This window comes from Acanthopagrus latus, chromosome 6 (assembly GCF_904848185.1).
Source record: "Acanthopagrus latus isolate v.2019 chromosome 6, fAcaLat1.1, whole genome shotgun sequence".
NCBI classification, from domain to species: Eukaryota; Metazoa; Chordata; class Actinopteri; order Spariformes; family Sparidae; genus Acanthopagrus; species Acanthopagrus latus.
The window spans coordinates 31,922,243-31,940,493 of NC_051044.1; the positions used below are offsets into that span (position 1 = coordinate 31,922,243).

At 40.8% G+C, this 18,251-nt stretch overlaps 1 protein-coding gene across 1 annotated transcript in view; it reads left to right on the forward strand.

Annotated features, from left to right (window-relative positions):
* ptprga (protein tyrosine phosphatase receptor type Ga) overlaps nucleotides 1-18,251 on the forward strand; it is a 429,346-nt gene that overhangs the window by 69,064 nt on the left and 342,031 nt on the right. Inside the window, exon 2 of the mRNA XM_037102522.1 lies at nucleotides 16,656-16,772. Within this exon, the coding sequence (XP_036958417.1) occupies nucleotides 16,656-16,772 (117 nt within the window). The remainder of the gene's footprint in view (nucleotides 1-16,655; nucleotides 16,773-18,251) is intronic.

Consider the following 18,251-nt stretch of genomic DNA (forward strand, 5'->3'; position numbering starts at 1 on the left):
ACAGATGCATACACACAAACATAGTGTATACCCACAGCCACCAGCCTCCCTGTCAGTCATCTTTGCATGGTGTTTGCTTTAAAAGCCTTGTTGCCAGCAGATGGTTTTCCAGCCAGGGAGCAGCAGCTTTGTCATTAGCCAGTAGTGGGTAACGGGGTCCATATCCAGAGCTGGATCCAACCCTCTACAGTGGGGGATGGGGCTGGGGGGAAGAGGAAGGCCCCAGAGGAGGCGTTAATCGAATTTCTCGCTGTCCAGCACTCAAGCGCATCCTCACTGTGTGAGATTATGCCCTGCAAACTCTCATTGCCTGCCAAAAACTCTGTTTATCGGCTCACCGAGGCAATTTCAAATGCACCTTCAAAATCCCCAGCACCGGTGGAAGCAGCAGTGACACCGTAGCATGCTGCATCTTATCCATTGAGGTGTCTTAATCTTGTCAGGGGGTGTGCACCCCAGGTCAGTCAGATCTCAATTTTTTCCACCTCCTTCCTTCACATTCATATACAGTATGTCATAGATGGGAGAGGTGGAGTCAAGGGCATAAGAGAGGGGAGGGATGTGAGAAAAAAGGTGCATGAAACAAGGAGATTGGAAGAAAGAAAAAAAAACAACTGGGAACAAGTGAGACAGCGCTAGAGGGTCGAGCAGACGTCAAACCTGTTGATCTGCCAAATCCAATAGCGGGTCTGTGAGGGGGAGAAACAAATACAGCGTGCTGGATCAACTGTCTTTTTATTAAGTATTGTACTACTTACTGTAAACTTGTTATGTTGTCACATTAGACCAGTCACTGTTTAACACTTCAAGTCCTGCCGTGTTTACCTAGGCTGTAAACTGTTAGCTCCGTCAGCTGTTAGCTTCATTAGCTGTTAGCTCTTATGACGTAGGGCTTGAAACAAACGGCAACTACATCCCACACTCGGGAATGATAGATAATGTACTTATGTCGAACAGACAATCCCGAATAATAAATGTATCTGCTTCTGACTACACTGATTCCAGGAGAATGTGCCTTCTCCTACTGTTACCACAGTTATCTCCCTCCACAGCTCTGTGTGATTGCTGGTTACAATCTAGCTTCTCAAAGCAAGACATAGCGGTATGAGAATTGCTCAGCGGTACTGGTTAATCTTTTCCCTTTGTCACAAACCGCTTGCCAGCAGGACTTGGTAGATATGTTGTGGTGGTTATACCAGAGGGCACTGAATACTACTGATAACAGGAGGAGAGTTAGTTAGCAGCGGGTGACCAGCAGAGCCCTGCACACCATAGTGTGGCATTTTAGCAGCGCATAGAGAAACTGTCCTGTGTATTTTTTTTTCCTGATTGGCTCTTATGATCTTTATAGAGACCACTGATTATTCACAACAACGGCAGATAATGATCAGTGCCCGAGCACTCAGACCACCCTTAGTTTAGATAGTTTAGCCTTTAAATTGGAAGAAAAAAATCATTTGTAAGTGTCTTTCTTTTCCACTGCCAATGGGGAATGCCCATGAGGGGGTGTAGTTGATCCTTGTTTGGATGGGTAGTGTGTGTCATTGGTGTCTACCAGGACTCAGGGATACTCAAAAGATCATGGCTTTGTAACAAGATTATCAATTTACTCATCTCACCTGTCAGTGATTCTAATGTTTTAGCAACAGAGTTAGACATCTCGCCTCTGATCAAGCGTTGATGAGACTTGCACATTACTTAACAGGGAAGATGTTGCCAGTCAGAGGCAGAGTAGGGCGGGTCATGCTGAGCAAGGTAGTGTGATCTAGTATGGTTCCGCACCAACAGTAGCAACTGTATGTCTGCAGACTGAATGGCGTGTATATTTTATAATGAATACATAAAAGCATATATTTATATAACACCTGTTACATAGTTATGCACATAAGTTGCAGAAGTAAAGGCTCTACTCCAGCCAGGCATTTCAGGCAGTGCAGGAGAAGTGTTTGGCGTGGACTTTGGGCTTTTTTTTCTTTGCAGACTGTTTGCATGCACAAAAATGCTTCATCACACAACAGATGAAAGATAAAAACCATCCACTTGTTGAACAATACAGAACTGGTTTGCATTATCGCAGAAAAAATAACAATCCTTAGTTTCTCATGTGAGCAGTGGAAATGCATTATGGGAGGAACAGGAGATTTGAACATCCAGGGATGTGTCTATGTTGGGAAAACACTGCACAGAGCCCGATGTTGAGACTAGAGGCAGTGATTCAGTAATGTCGGGCTGTTAATGAAGGGGTTTGTGTGCCTCTAAGCTCAAAGGCGTATTGGTAGTGGAGGCGTATTGAATCAACACTGACCTGCAAGGTTAACTCTTTGGCGAGGGAGAGGAGAACAGTGTGCCCAGAGGCTATCGATTCACAATCACTCATCTGTTTGGCCTTCCTTATCTACCACTCTGACACCAGCTCAAGTATGCATTTGATTTTACTTTCCCTCTCTCTTCATCATTCACTTTCTGCTTTTTCCTCTCGTGTTTTCAGCCCTTGGCACTATTCTACGCTGCATCGCCTTTTTTTAGGGATTTGATAACCCCTCAATTTGGACATTCAGATAAGGCATTTCTGTTCTTCAGCACATCTTATCATAATGACTTTCTATAATGCTGCATGGCATCCGTCTTTCTATTCGTCCATCCTGACAATTCTTCTTGTTCAGCTGGGAAAAACTAAGCTGCTTAACTTCATATTCATTCCTACCCTTCAATTGAATGAGCGATAATTGCTGGGTGGAAGGTGTCTTGGCTTGATGCAATAGGTGTTAATCCGTTCACCATCCCAGATGACGCAAGGACAAAGTAATGTGTGTGTGGTTTGATCTACGGTTCTTTGTTCAATACTTCAATGCCCACCACACACACACAGAGGAAGGGGCTGATATGTCTTTGCCCCTTTCCTTTCTTTTAATGTTCATTTGCTTTTAAGCTTCAGTTGGTCAATTGACTCTTCATTAAACTCTTTTTTAGCACCTCGGCGTGCAGTGGCTTTGATCTAAACGTAAAACCGGGGTGAACACGCTAAATTCTGCTACATAAAGTGATGATGTGAAAGTGATGACGAGAAAATCTGCTCAGTGGTGTTTTGAAGCCGACCTCCTGGTTATGAAAATACCTGAATCACCAGCCGAGCTAGCCAACTACTGGTTTAGTGCCCACCTACGCTCAAAAGAATTTATACACCATTTACAGATGCTTCTTTCACAAAGGGTGTATCATTGTTTTCTCTTCTGATACAACTGCATTGGTGACATGCTGCAGTGAAGATCAACGTCATTCTTCAGGTAAAAATTACAGGCGGGCTGCCTTGTCTTTCCTCTGGAGCTTTTCCTTTCAGTCTGGAGAGATAGGGGGGTAACTTATGTCACCAGGATCAATCTGTCAAGGTGGTTTGCTCAGCCAAGCTGAATACCATGTCTTCATTTGTAGATTGAAACAACCCAATCTTACGTAGACATCTGTAATAGCTACATTGGTCCACAGGGCAAAATGTAATAGTTTCACAAAAACACCTCTTTAATTGTGAGATGTGCATCTTGTTTCGCTTTGTGTAGTTATCTGGCCTGTTCTATTATTTGTGTTCTTTTATGTAGCAGTTTGATGGTGCTCTTTCAAAAAAAACAGTAACATGACAACGTTTAATGTAACCCGGGCATTAATTGCTATTGTGTTTTTGCCAGTTTTAAATGCATACATTTCAAACCTTACCTAACACTGTGTTAGAGAGAAATGGGCAGTTGCTCCATTATGATTTAATCGGTACATTACATGTTTTGCGTCAGTCCTGTGGTCGGACTGGAGGACCCACTACCCAGAAGCATAGTCCTTACTGTCGAGTTAAATGATATCCAAACATTTCTCAACACAAAAACCCCAAAGTGTTCTTGATCAATCAACAATACCACACCCACACGCATGCACATACACACCATTGGATGACATATCTTACGAGTGGGTGGACTTGCCTGTTCAACTCCTGTTTTAGCTAAAACATCATAAATAAACCAAGATGCTTCACTCTTCTTAATACAGATCATCTACATGCACTGTAATTACTATTTCAGTTGTACCAGATATGACATATTGTGTGGCTGTATCTTTTTACGACCGTAAATAAAACCATACACCAATAAAACTACAACTTCTGGTCCTGAGTTATAACAAGCTGCATAGCTCGGCTCAAGGGAATTGTAGTTTTTATAGGCATTAATCTATAGAGGATCTCCAGCCCCCCCTCGGCTTTGATGAGCTGGGCTCTTTGTTAAGCTGTGTGGCCCACAGCCTGATTCTCTTGGTTTATTGTCAATGCAGAAACATGACTGATAGGAGGATTTGACTCCAAAAATTCTGAATGTTTATAGTGTATTGTTAAAAAGCGTTTCTGATACACAAAAATATGTGACATTACTAAAAACAAATGCGCGATGAATCAGGGATGACCCAATAATGCATTAAATGTTAGTGTATAATACAAGGACTATATGTTTTATATTAAACATGATGCATTGCAGTGCTGAAGTGGAAGATACTGTATCGATGCAGAGACAGAGGACGATTATGTTGATTTTTGATTGTCCGGCCTCAGCTGACATGAGGCCGGACAATCAAAAACATTTTGTTGCGACCCATGCTGAGTGTGACTTCTGACTCACAATAATTACTAATCATGTCAGCCATTTTCATTTGAAGCTAACGTCTGCAGCCATAAATGATAAATGTTACAGCAAGCCCAGCTAATCAGCCAAGATCTGAGGAGGTGCTGTAAAATTAGCTGTTTGCTGTAATGCAAAAGAAAAAAAGGGATGATCAAAAAGCTCTTAAACCTACAGTCTACATGGTGTTTGAGAACCTAATGTTTCAGAATTTATACTAAGCAGACTCTTGAACAAGTGATACTGGCAATAACTTTTGTAGTGTGCACTGGGTCAAATGTTTTTCACCAGTCTCTACTTTCTGTAGATGATGTTCCACTGAGTGCTGCTGAAACGGCTCCTAGCTTCAGCTGCGACCTACATGTACATACATATACAGCCTGATTGAGGTTAGCGCGGCCCTGCTGAACTTAAAGCAAAGGCACCTGTCCTGCCCATAAGTATTCAGAGCAGGAAACTGTGGGTGATCTTTAGTAATGTTCCAGCTGATTGGTGTAGGACGGCAAGGGTGATTTGTCGGCATCACCTTAACCTGAAAAAAGGTGAGGAAAAAAGCGATGAGCCCACCTTATGCATTAACAAAGGATGAGGGGAGAGAAAGATGAGACTTATCTCTTTCCTTCTCTTTTCTAAGTAGGCTTGAAGGTCACCGCGTATGAAACAATCCATAACAGATGTCGCTTTATAGAATCTGAGAGGAGACAAAAGGCATCTGCTGCTCTGTCGTGCTCTCTCTGAAACGGCCCTTTTCTCTTAATAACTCACCATCCTCTCATGTGACATTTCAATATTCACAGATACATGCTCGTCCTGCAGGCTTTTTATTGTCCAGCAACAGTCCGTGCAAAATGTCAATGCATTTGGCGAACTGACATGTTGTCAGGGCTGCACCCTCACGCTCATGTGGCCTATAGCACTGTGTTGCCCTCTTTTTTAATGCACTGTTTGGACGTTGTTTGCAGAAAGGTTTTTAGGAGTAGACAAACACGATGATCACACACTAAACCACCTGCCATGGAGCCGCTTGAATGGTGTCAAAATGGTGCCTGATTTATATTTGCTAGATTGTGATAGTTTTAAAAAGCTTTGGTGAGGATAGTCAACGTTAAAGGACAATTCAGGCCTCCATTTCAGTGTAAACATATTCTCTTCACATGTTAAAAAAAGGATTAGAAAACACATACACACATCTCTACCCCACCCCCAACCCTGAGATTACCCTTAGACAACCAACACTGAAACCTCCCTTACAGCTCTGTCTACACTAGATGATTTCAGCCGTGTTATTGCCTATAATTCATCTGTTGGTCTTCATCCAAAGAACTGTAGCAGCGTAGCTTGTCATTCACTCGTGACTTTTTATTTTTTCTTTTTTGACCAGAATGTGAAGTGAGTTGTAAATATAAGAATATGGAGCCAATGTAGTTCATCGTAGTCAGACAGAGTCATTTGATAATGTGGGAATACAATGTTTTAGCAGATAGCTGGTCATAAATACAGTAAAGCTAATGTGAATTACATAAATCATTTATGAAAAAAAACTACTCGAGATGGCAGTGGAAGATCTCTAGTGCACACTGTCATCCTGCCATAGTCAGGATGTTGTTTATTTTGTTTCCTCATGTAACAGCTTTATTTCAAAAATGTAAACAGTAGAATTTTTTTATGACCAGTGAAATTATGTGAAATGTGATTCCCCATTTATGGCAAAATATTGCAAATATGACCTCAGTGTCCTCAGCAGTAGTTGGCATTTGAACTGATGCCCAGTGCCAAATGTGCATTATGTTTTGAGGGTTGGGGCAGGGGGGCAGGGGGGCAGGGGGGCAGGGGGGCAGGGGGGCAGGGGGGCAGGGGGGCAGTGGGTTTCCGGACCAGGCACAGAAATCCACACAGTCTCACATCTTGCATCGACTGTCTGGTGTCTACTGTACTCTGCAGAATTGGACAGGTGTCTCTACTTCAGAAAAGATCTCCCAATGGAGCAATTTAGGCACATAAAAGGTGCATGAGCTAATGCACGCTGGGCTGCATTCAAGAAAGTGACAATATGGCGGATATTACACAAAGCTTCAAGGTTTTTTTATATGAGTGAATGTGCCCTATTAGGAGTAGTGGTTGTGTTTTTTTCCGAGCTCCTGTGGTTAAGTGGCTGCTTTAATTAGGCAAACATTATTGTGCAGTCATTCAGTAGACACTGTTAAGTCAAACAACTCAGTTAAGCCTTGTACTCAGTACAAATGTGGCTTAATTGGGAGTTAAAAGTCTAACTGCCAGGTTTTCAAATCTAATCAGTATGCCTTTGAAAGGGCAATGTGCTCGGAGCAGCCTATGCTTGTGTTTGTAATGTCTCTGCTTGACACCCGCTTGATCTACGAGGCTGTTTTGGTTTGTTTTGGCTTGGTCGTTGCTCTGCAGTTGATTGTACAGTAAAGGAAATATTACATTTAGGCCTGTCGTGGCTTATTTTCTCCCCCCACTGAGTAAAGCTGGAGTGATGATGGCAAAATTAAACTGAACTGAATTGATAAAATGTGGTTGATAAAGAGCACAACGGTAAGGACACAGCAGCACTTCTAAGCAAAGGCTTTGATCATTTATAAGCGTTCAGCATTGACATCTATTAGACCATGTGAAGGACATACATTGAATAGTGCAAGGAAACAAATGTCAAACTTTGAAACGTTTTAAAGAAGCTGCCTTCTGTTTGACGACGTTAAGACACGCTCACGGAGGAAAGAGCTAACAGCCTTAACACTGCAAATGATTAAATATAATGAAGGTATCTGAAATTATTTACTGAATGAAATGCAGCCACTACTAAATCAATAAATGCAGGAACACATTACAGTAAGGTACACAAAAATGTGAGTAATTACTTAGGAATATGATGTGTGTCTTTGCTTTTTTCATGTGCCTAATACTAAATCATCTTTAATAACCAAGATGTATGGCTATCATTACAAAGTGATAACATGACAAGGTTTCAATTGCAAGAATATATATGAATTTTTTATTTTTGCGTGAACTTATCATTTAATTGAAACAGGCACTATCTCTTCACCCACATGCTGAAGTTTCTCAGCATTCTGCTAAACAACTGAAGTAGATGGAGACTTGATAACTTGAAACATGAAATAGCTTATTACAGTTCCTGTAACAAAGTCTCCAGAAGCCCCGACATCACAGACTGATTTGAAAAGACTGTATTTAAGCTCCTTTTGTAAGAAAAAATCCATCACCACCAATGTGAGTCGATAATGACATCCCATTTTTGGGTGAACTTGTCCCTCAAAGCCCTACAAGACTGACCATGCAGTGTCATGCACAGATACATAGATAATGGGAAACAAAACAAACCAAAAAAATATACATACAGGCGGCAGCAGGCAGTTGTGGGGGGGTAAGGGTGGGACAGCTTCCACTGGGACAGGACAATAGAGAAGTGCATTAACAGCTTCTGTCTCGTGTCCCAGCAGAGGTGTCAGCTTCGTGGCATTGTGTTTAGCCTCCTGGCAGCGTGACCTTGTCTCACTGAACAGTGGCTATTAATTAGCCAAGTGTGTGTGTGTGTGTGTGTGTGTGTGTGTGTGTGTGTGTGTGTGTGTGTGTGTGTGTGTGTGTGTGTGCATGCGTGCGTGCTGGCGGGTAATAGGTGGGTGGCTGGAGGGGAAGAGGGTGTGAGTGGCATCAGTTCACAGTCTGCCTGGCTGGCTGGCTGTCCATATACGATCAATGAGCTGGAGGAAGGTGAGGAGGAAGGGCGGGAAGGGCGGATGGTGCTTTTGAGGCGAGGCATGTCTGTGAGGGCATTTTGACATTAAAGAGCTCTTTGAGCTATATGTTGCGGCCACGCTTCCCCTTCCTCCTCTCGCCTCCTTACACAGCGTTGCCTCCCAGTGTTTCTGCTTCATAGATGATGATGTGCCTTGTTGGGCTTCATAGCTCCACTGTGTGTGTGTGTGTGTGTGTGTGTGTGTGTGTGTGTGTGTGTGTGTGCAACTGTCTTACTCTGCCCTTGGCCGAGGCTCCAGAAAACATGAAGTCATGCTGAGCGGACTCTGTGAGCGAGTGATTTCTCTCTACTTTGCTCTGATCGACATCTAGCCAGCACAAAAGCCTCTCTGCTGCCCCTCCCCCCATCTCCCCACCACGGCTTCCTCTTTCAATCTCTCCCAAACCAATCTTGCTCAAAACCCGTCTTTCTTTCATTTCCACCTTCCTTCTATCTATTTCATGGTCTTAATTCAATCTGCATAACCTCAACCCTTTGTCTATCTTACTTTGTTCTTATCTTAAATGAAATCCATCTCTGTAGGTATTTTTTTTTTTCTACTTTTAATCAGCAAAGCAGAAGTAGTCATGTAAGGGCCCTGACACATCAGGCTGACATTGTGTCCAGAACTACAAAGTTTTTAAAACTGGGTTAGGGTTAGGGTTCTCCTCTTGCTTTTCTGCTTGCACAACTAGTTCCAGTGCTGTTGTTCGCTTTCTATCAGGCATGTTCATAATTAAAACTGGCTTGATTTGAGTGGTGTGAAAATGGTCTGTAAAAGCTGCTTCATCAGGACTTACTTTGTATATAAGCAGGTCAAGGTCTTCTGGTTTTTGATTATTGAATAAAGAATGCAGAATAAACAAGCGAGTTGGCCGTCAGCTGTAGTCTCTGTGATGTGCTCAAGTGAAGCTTTTTAGCAAGGACACCGGCGATGTGAGCCAACACAACGTTCAGCCTCCATCGCTGTTGGCTCTTTGATGTCGGTTTGGTGTATCTGGGCCTCAAGTCTTGTTGTCCCTCTTTTCCATCCAAAACTTTCATCCACAGTAGAATTTTGATCACAAACTCTCATCAAATAATTTAAATTCAATGAAATAATTAATGATATATTCGTGTCCCACACAATCATGAATATCCTGGTATGATTCCTTCATTTTAATGACCTTGCACCACCCTGAGAACATTTTTTTTTTTCTCTCCATATTTTGTATCATTTCTATAACACCATTTTGAACTTGAATATTTCAATTCTTTGCTTCTCAATATTCTTCACTCTTGCAGCTGTAGTCACTGGTTCTGTGTCTATTACAATATTAGACACAAAACACCCGATTAGAATTTAAAGTAAGTACTGAGTACAATTAGTAGCACAGTTAAATTCAGCTTCAGTTCAGTCAGCTCCAACAGCAAACATATTAGTGATAATAATCCCATTGATTACACTTACTTTTGATTCATTTTAATGGTAATATTAAGGTACTTTCATTTAAGTTCCATTTTGAATGCAGGACTTTTACATTTTCATTGTCACTCTGTTTTATTGCTACTTTCATGAAAGTAAAGGATCTGGATACTTCTCCGATCACAGGGGAACAGCGTGGGGATCCAGCGCCTGGCTGGCAGATGTATTGTATTCAATAGGTTCTGACACGTTCTAAATGAAATTCTTCACTTGAGAAATGCAATCATTACATCTGTCCTCTTAATGCTGCTGTCAGTTCACATGCAGCCTACGATGCAGTCCAAACAGACAATGAGAGTAACAGTGTCTACTGTGAATGTTCAATTTGAATTTAATCCAGTTTGATTCTGATTGACAGTGATACCTGAAATTATTTATAAGTTTATTTAACCAACAGTTAAATAATATATCAGATATGCTGCTGTTAAACAACTCTGTCGGATTAAACGAGTTAAAATGTTAACATTATTGATTAATGTTCCACAAATTTGTAAACACAAATTAGTAAGAGCAGTCACTGAAAGTTACCCATGTGGCTGAATTGCTTTGAAGCACACTGTGCTCTGTTCTCTCCCTTTGGTGCAGGCTTTTAATGTTATAGTCATCGGACTTTCAGTGTGATTCTATTTGAGTCATACAGTATGAGCCTATGTTTTCACAACCTTTGGTTTTTCAACTGATTGCTCAAAGCAAACTGTATGTAGTGTTTAAACTTGAGCTTTGTTTGATTCTGGGCTATTCCTTATCTCAAATCTCAAACCATCATCCTCACCCTCACACACGGACACACACCCATCGCCTCTCAGTTTCCACTGCCAGGGTGTCTGGTCAGCCACCAGCAGGGCTGCAAGACGACCATTAGCCCCCATCCGCCCTCCTGCCAGCCTGCTCTTGCATGACAGCTGCTACAATATAGTAGCTCACCTCGTCCAGAGAGCAGCTCCACATTGGGGGTGGAGTTAAGGCTAGCTTTGCATCACTGTGTGTGCATGTGTTTGGTAGATGTCCTTCAGCACTAAGCACATTGGAGGGAGATGTAAAGAATGCTAATGAAGTGAATCACTAGAGTAAGGACTGACTGGCATACATACACTGTATCAGTTTGTGTGTGTGAGTCGGGAGTGCGCGCGTGCGTGTGCGTGCGTGCTCTCCAATGCATTTGAACACCCTGATGTTCGCTCTCTCTGAAGTCAAGTGAAGAGAGATCAAGTGAGAAGTGGGCGAGCCAAGGTTAAGCACAGGAACACAGTTATGGGCTGTGCATTTTAATTGAGGCTTGAGCAAACACTCTGCACTTCCCCTAAATGGCCCCCTGTGATGGATGACAGGAACCAGTGTTGTCTATTTTTCTTCTCAAGAGGAACTTTTGTGTGAGCGGCAGTGTGTCTGGACACAAAAGGCCAGGCCAGCCAAAGTCCCGGCTCCTTTAAGCTTTATTGACTCCTGGCACTGCACACCAAGGGAGAGTGTTAGAGAGAAAATGAGTTACCTTGGTACACATCTCCAGTGCATCTGCTGTGTTCTTTCAGTGTGCCTGTGTGAACAAATCTGCCCTCCAAAACGCACTGCTGTACACCTGTACAGGCAAAGTGGCAAGACATTTTTTTTTTTCTTTCCTGTGAAGATCTAAGGAAAAAACAAAAAAAAAAAATCAAACAGATTCAGTCTTTGTTAGGGTGAAATGTTTAAAAACTACGCAAGTCACTTGATAATCTATATATTCAAACTGATGGAAGCATGCAGCCTACACAGAAACTAGCTAACTTTAGTAACAAATTAAGAGTTCCTATAACAGAGTGTAAAAAATTGTGTAATTTCTGGCAAAAAAAATAAGTGTATACATCGTTTGCTGTGTTTGTGTAATGTGAGCAGAACAGAAAAGAACAGAACCTGCAGTTATTCTCTCTTTGGAGCATTAATGCACTGTTACAACACAGTTGCCCTGCACCATAGACATTAGCTGGATCCACAGAATTAGATATTACATTTTTGGCACTCAACATGTTCGTAATGTGAACACAGTAATTTGTCACTGTATGGCAAAAGGATATTAGAGTGGTCTGTGTAGTACTTTACAACTCAAATGTATATTAAATGGTGGAATAGATAATACCTTAAGACAAAATACTGATAATCCAGCATAATGGCTTCTTTTAGTTAAATTATTTATTAGGATTTCTGATGTACTGTTCAGGTGTACATCGTTGTACTGATTTTATATCTGCCAAGGTAGTTTTCAATTTAACAATGTCTCGTCTTTTACAAACTTATCAAATCTACATGTAAAAGTAAAATGAAGTAAAAAAAAACAAAAAAAAAACATTGTGTTTGCAAATCATTGTTGTTGTACAATATTGATTTCTCTGTTCTATCAGGAGGCTGCTCGAGGGAATAAGGTGTCAGCTCTGATTCGAACATGTTCTTAATACACGACTAAGGATGTTATCAGGTAGTGCATCAGGTGTGTGTAGGGTATATGTGTGTCTTTGTTAAATGACATTGATTTTGGACTGAAAAACATGACAACAAAACATTTTTATACCAAGAAAACATTTCTGCAGTACTAGACAGACCTTTCTCATGGAAACAGCTACTAGAACGCCAAAGGGATGGTTCCACTCAAAATGTTATTAATCATTCAAAATCAGTACCTAGCATTTGTTGAACTACTAAACCACAGCACTAATAATAATAATAATAATAATAATAATAATAATAATAATAATAATAATAATAATAATAATAATAATAATAATAATAATACCCACTCTGGAGCTGTAAGGGACGACTGTCTGCTTTGGTGAGAGAAAATGACATTCAAGATGTCCAGTTGTTCCTTATAAGAAAGTTTGTTCTTTCATCGTTCTCACTCCATATCTCCATTTGACGTGATAACTATCAATGGACTAATTATAATAAAAGTGTGTCCTTACCATATTTTTTTTCTTCTTTTGACAACATAGACTTTATAGACATGTGTTCCTGTCATAACAGGAGCTCTGCTCTTTCTCCAGGTCTCTACTTTTTAAAGTCAAACGTTAGTAAGACTGACATTGCAATGTGAAAATCAGACTTACAACATCTACTTAGTGTTTTGCGCTGAGTTATACACTTTTCTTACTCTATAGTCCTCTTTTCCTGGCCTCTCCTTCAGCCCCTCTGTGGCTCTCTTTAAGATCATCTATCTGCTTTTATCCCCATTTTATCCCCCTTCTCCTCATTCCATTCCCATCTGTCATTCCTCTTCTTCCTCATCTCTTTCAGTGTCCTTCACCTCTGGTATCAGTCAGTCCGTTGTTTCTTATTGCTGTCGCTGACTTGAACATTGTTATTCTTGTGGCAGAAGCCCACAGGGAGGCCCCCCTCCATGAAATAGATTCAGTCTGAGTCTGTCTGCTTGCCTGAATGGGGCATCAGCTCTGGATAAATAAAGTCTGTTAAATGGTGGGACACGTCTGGATGGCTACAACCAGATGTGATGGAGATGAAAACTAGAAATATTTTAAGGACCTGCAGTGGTATGCAGTCTTGAAAATGCTTTCTATATCTTACATCAAAAAAACTGTTTTGCTGGGTCATTGTACACAGAACAGTTGTAGTAGCAACGAGCAAGGCCAAAAACTTACAAACAGGGTAGTGTCTCAAAATTCCTCTTAACTACAAACTAACTGGGGTGGAAGTAAAGAAGGGTAATGAAAGTAGAAGGCAGCTCAGGTCTTGTCTGTTGGCTGCTCAGCTATAGTGCTGACTGTCAGGGAAGTCAGCTAAAATACTTATGAACCAGTCACTGACGAAACCCCCTCTTCCTCTGTCCAGTGTGACTGAGTGTTCAGCTGACAGAGCTGTCAGCCCGGCAGGAGGGACACTCTGTGGTGTGCTTGAATTTTATAAGTGAGCTTCTACTGACTGTGAAAATCCAATGTATTCATATGACAGATGAACAAAAGTATTATATATATATATATATATATATATATATATATATATATATATATATATATATATATATATATATATATATATATATATATATATATATATATATATCAGCTCTGTATCTCAGGTGCACTCTACATGTAGATTATTGACGCTTTCTCATTGGTCTTTGACATGAATGCTGATCTTTTGTGCCTTTTTTCACTTTGGGAATTTTGAGGGGCAGCTGATCAGCTAAGCCCAATAATGTCTGTTTTTGTCGTTGTTTAAATTTGACTGATTCACATATTTTGTAATAGCCGATATAAGATAAAAGGCACATTTTAAGACATAATAACACTATATTATTAGACTGTATGTTATATTATTATAACCCCCAAGCATTTTGGGAAGGTTTTGGCCAACATGACATGGACGAAGGACAATGCACACAGAGGCTTGAGACAGGTCAGGTGATGAGATGGTAGGTGGGGAGGGGTGCTGAGGGGAGGAGTGAAAGACAAATTGATGAAAAACCACTGAGTAAAAGACAAGAAAGAGGGAAGGCAAAGAAGAGTTGTTTGGCAAGGAGGAGGGGGGTTAGGGTGGGGTCTGTGCATAATTACATTTTCTCTTCTGAGCAGTATTGGGAATCAATAATGTAATTCATAGAAAAGCCATAGAGCTGCCTCCCATTGGCATTCACAGACATGGGCCACGCTTACATCCCAAGGAATTAAAACAAGAAGATGGGGGAGGAGGGGAAGGATAGGGGTGGGGTGGAAGGGTGCTCCAGTGTCTGTCATTGAAACAAAGACTCCCTCATTGTTCATCCTGGGCCTTTAAATCTCCACCACATTACCTTGCAAAAATCTTGAGACTTTTCCATTATGACATGACTGACATTGTCGGTAATGCCTGGTGTTAATATGGAAACAGCTGAGTCGGTCCCCACTGATATTCAGAAATCACTCACAAACACACCTCACCGTGTTCACATGATCACAGCTGGTCATTGAGGTCTGGTGTGAAATGTCAGTTCCTCATTCAGGAGCTGCAACAGTAGATTTATAGTGGGCTAAAGTTAGATTCCCCACTAAAACCCAGCAGCACATATCCAAGTGTGGCAGTACATACATATGACAATGGAAGTGGCACCCTTGGTTGGTTGTTGCAGTATTTAGTGTTGCTAAAGATATTACAATGGCATAGTGAAATGAAACTTTTGAATGGAAAGTTAGAATGACACACTTGGCAGTTGTCCACTTTTAAGGTGGAAGGTAGTGGAATGTGACTGCTCCATTAAGAGTACATTACATTCAAATCCTGGTTAAAGAGTACACCAAATTTTCTTTGCATTGCCGGCCAAAGCAGGAAAAGGCTGAGTGTATATGCAATACAAAAAGAAACTATTGAATATGCTTAATTACTCTTGCCAAATAATGCCCCAAAACCTCCAACTCAAAGAAAAATAAAGAAAAAAGACTTTGACTTAATACTTGTACTGGAAAGTTGAAGGGGGCCTTCAGCGGGTCTAAAATAAACTCCAGTCATTTCCTTTTAGTATGATTTTTGTCCTATGAAAGATCTTTAAAAGGCCAAATCACTGAGCATAGTGGAGCCATTAGGAGAGAAGCTGTCAGAAATCCTGTCCTCTACATTAAAGAAGTCAAGCATTCCATCTCTGCCTTTACTTGTGCGGGGATCAAGAAGGTCTCTTAGCCCGAGAGGAGGCCATTTAAAGTTTCAGACATGAAACCAAGTGATGGATCCAGATTTCTATTTGAACAGCGCACTTTCAATTGAAATGCAGGCTAAATTATATTCTAAAAAATGCTGCTTTGCTGTGATATGTCTGTGAGAAGAGATTTTATATTTTTAAACCTTTTTGACCCTTGAGATTTTCACTGCTAAATGTAACCATGAGTGCAACCCTGTAAACTTAATCAGTCTTTATGTGGATGTATTCTCTGTCTGAAGAGCAGACAAAATCATTATTTCATATGGTGACCTGCTTCCTACTTAAGGTCAGAGGTCATTGGATCTAAGTGTGTCATTGTGAACTCCAACACAGGTACAGAAAGCATTTTGATTCAAGCGTCACAATGTTAATGAAAGAAATTAGTTTCTTTGTGTATTCCTTTGTGCCGTCCACTACAACAGGCTCACTTCATTGTGTGCCCAGAGAAGTAGAGATACTCACTCCTGTGCTCCATGTAAATGAACTGGCCCCAGGTTTTCTAAGGACTAGGGTATTGGGTCCCTGTTTGTAATCCAGGATAACCTCAAACCCAAGGTACAGTTTTCCACATCAAGGGGCTTGCTGCGCAAAAAAACCCCAAAACAAAACAAAAAAAACTAATTCAATCATCACACCAGCTAAGCGTATTAACACATAATGTGAAGATGGTATGAAAACCCAATATTATGTATCATAATTTCATTAATATTGCTCAAGGTATACTGCATATACTGTTAATTACACCAATATTTAGAGCAGGCCTTCAACAACAGCCGAAGCTGACATTTATCTTCATGTTTCCCTTTAGTGTTTTTTTTTCTGCCCTCTTTGTATGTGTTTTGTATATTCTGGTGAACTTATAGTTCTGTTTAACAAGAACTGGTACTGAGGACTAAGGTTTTCAGTATGTGAGGTCACTTTACTACTCACAGTGCAGTGATGCACCATTGTGATGTTATTATGAGGCAGCTTGCGTGGTAAGGCAGCTGAGGACAAAGTTGAATGTCATCCTGCCCAGCAGGTATCCACGCGGGGTAGCAGAATGCTGCTTAAGCTCTGCTGCTGTTTATGCTAACCTGCCTGTCCCTCTGCTCTCCTCCCCTACAGCGCTGACAGGAAGCCAAGCCAAGTCTCAAGCCCCTATCCAAGGCCTTCGCAGAGTCACGGCCGGTGGGACACGGCACCGGAGAGCAGCCACCGAGGAGACCTACTGGGCCTACTCAGGTGAGTTTCCATGTCTGTACCTTTTTTGATAAATCCAGTCTTTCCAATGTGGAAATTGTAATGAACCCTTGCATGTTTAAACAGGGTTTCCACACACAGAATTAGGAAAGCCAGACCTTTGTAGCACTGAAAAAAAGCTGAAAATGACAATAAAAGGTACATATCTGGGAAAATTCTTCATCCATTTGCATGATGTATCTCTTGCCTAGAATGCTGTCAGTAATACTGAAACAGCTGGCAGCTATGAAGGTTTAGTTCAACTTCAGTTATTGATTGGTAAAATATTTTGAATGGGAGACTATTGAGAGGCTCTGGACCATTGTTGCCAAGTACGTTTTATTATAATCAACAAACAATAGCAGTTGCAGGTTGTGTTTTTTGAGGGGGCTTTTTTCCCAAATGTAATCTCTCCTTTGGGCTCGCTCTGATGTCTTCTATCTCCCTGGTTAACAAAGCAAAAAAATCATGTTGTGGGATCCGTCTTAACGCAGGCGATAATGCAGTACCTGATGACTAATGATATCACTGAAGTCCCTAGTATTGGTTTATATTACTTTGTTACTGTCAAAAGCAATATATCAGTTGCCCTAACGATGTTCACTGATACACTTAGTCAGTTCATTATATGGAATGTCATTGACAATATATATACCGTGCATGCAGTTTAAGTGGATCAACTGGCCTCTCACTCACACATTAGGGAGAGTCAAGTGCTTTGGGCGTCTTTTTCAAAGCCAAGTCGCTTCTCTGTTTTCATAGACCTGGTAGACTTGTTTTTCCTGTGAGCTCTAGCAACACAGCGCCAGATACTCTAGAATATGGTGACCTATTGAATACACGCCAAGTCACATTCACATTGAGTTAGGTAGTTGTGCATGTAGAGCAATGCCCCTCTGATAACAGTCGCTGAAAGTTTATTAACATGGTTAAAAAATGGAAAAAAATAAAAGTAAAAAACAAATAATAATATAAAAATATGTAGACATCAAATATTTGTTTCTCATTGAGACCAGGAAGATCAGAAGTTTTAAGCAAAAAACAAATTAAAAAAATAGATAAATAAAAAATGAATAAAGTATGTACTTCACAACATTTGAAATGTTAAAAATGTTCTGGAAAGAATGTCTGTAAGGGCCTAAATTATAGTAAACACTTCATTGACTTTAAAAGTTTGAGTATTTTTTTCCCCAACTGCAGATACATTTTTAAACAGGACTGTATTTGAGACGTTTAATCTTAATGCAAACTCAAACGTTCCTTCCTCCGAGTTTCTCTTTTCCAAACAACATTATTTTCTACTATATAAGAGCAGTTTCTACCACTGATTTCACAGAAGCTGAAGTTTATCATTTGATGATTTTTGTTTGCATTCCACTTACATGCTGCATGCACTGCAAAACAGTTTATTCTGCTGTCATGCAGAACATCAGGGAATTACCTCGCGCAGTCTTTACCAATCAATATTTGCTGGGTTGCGAG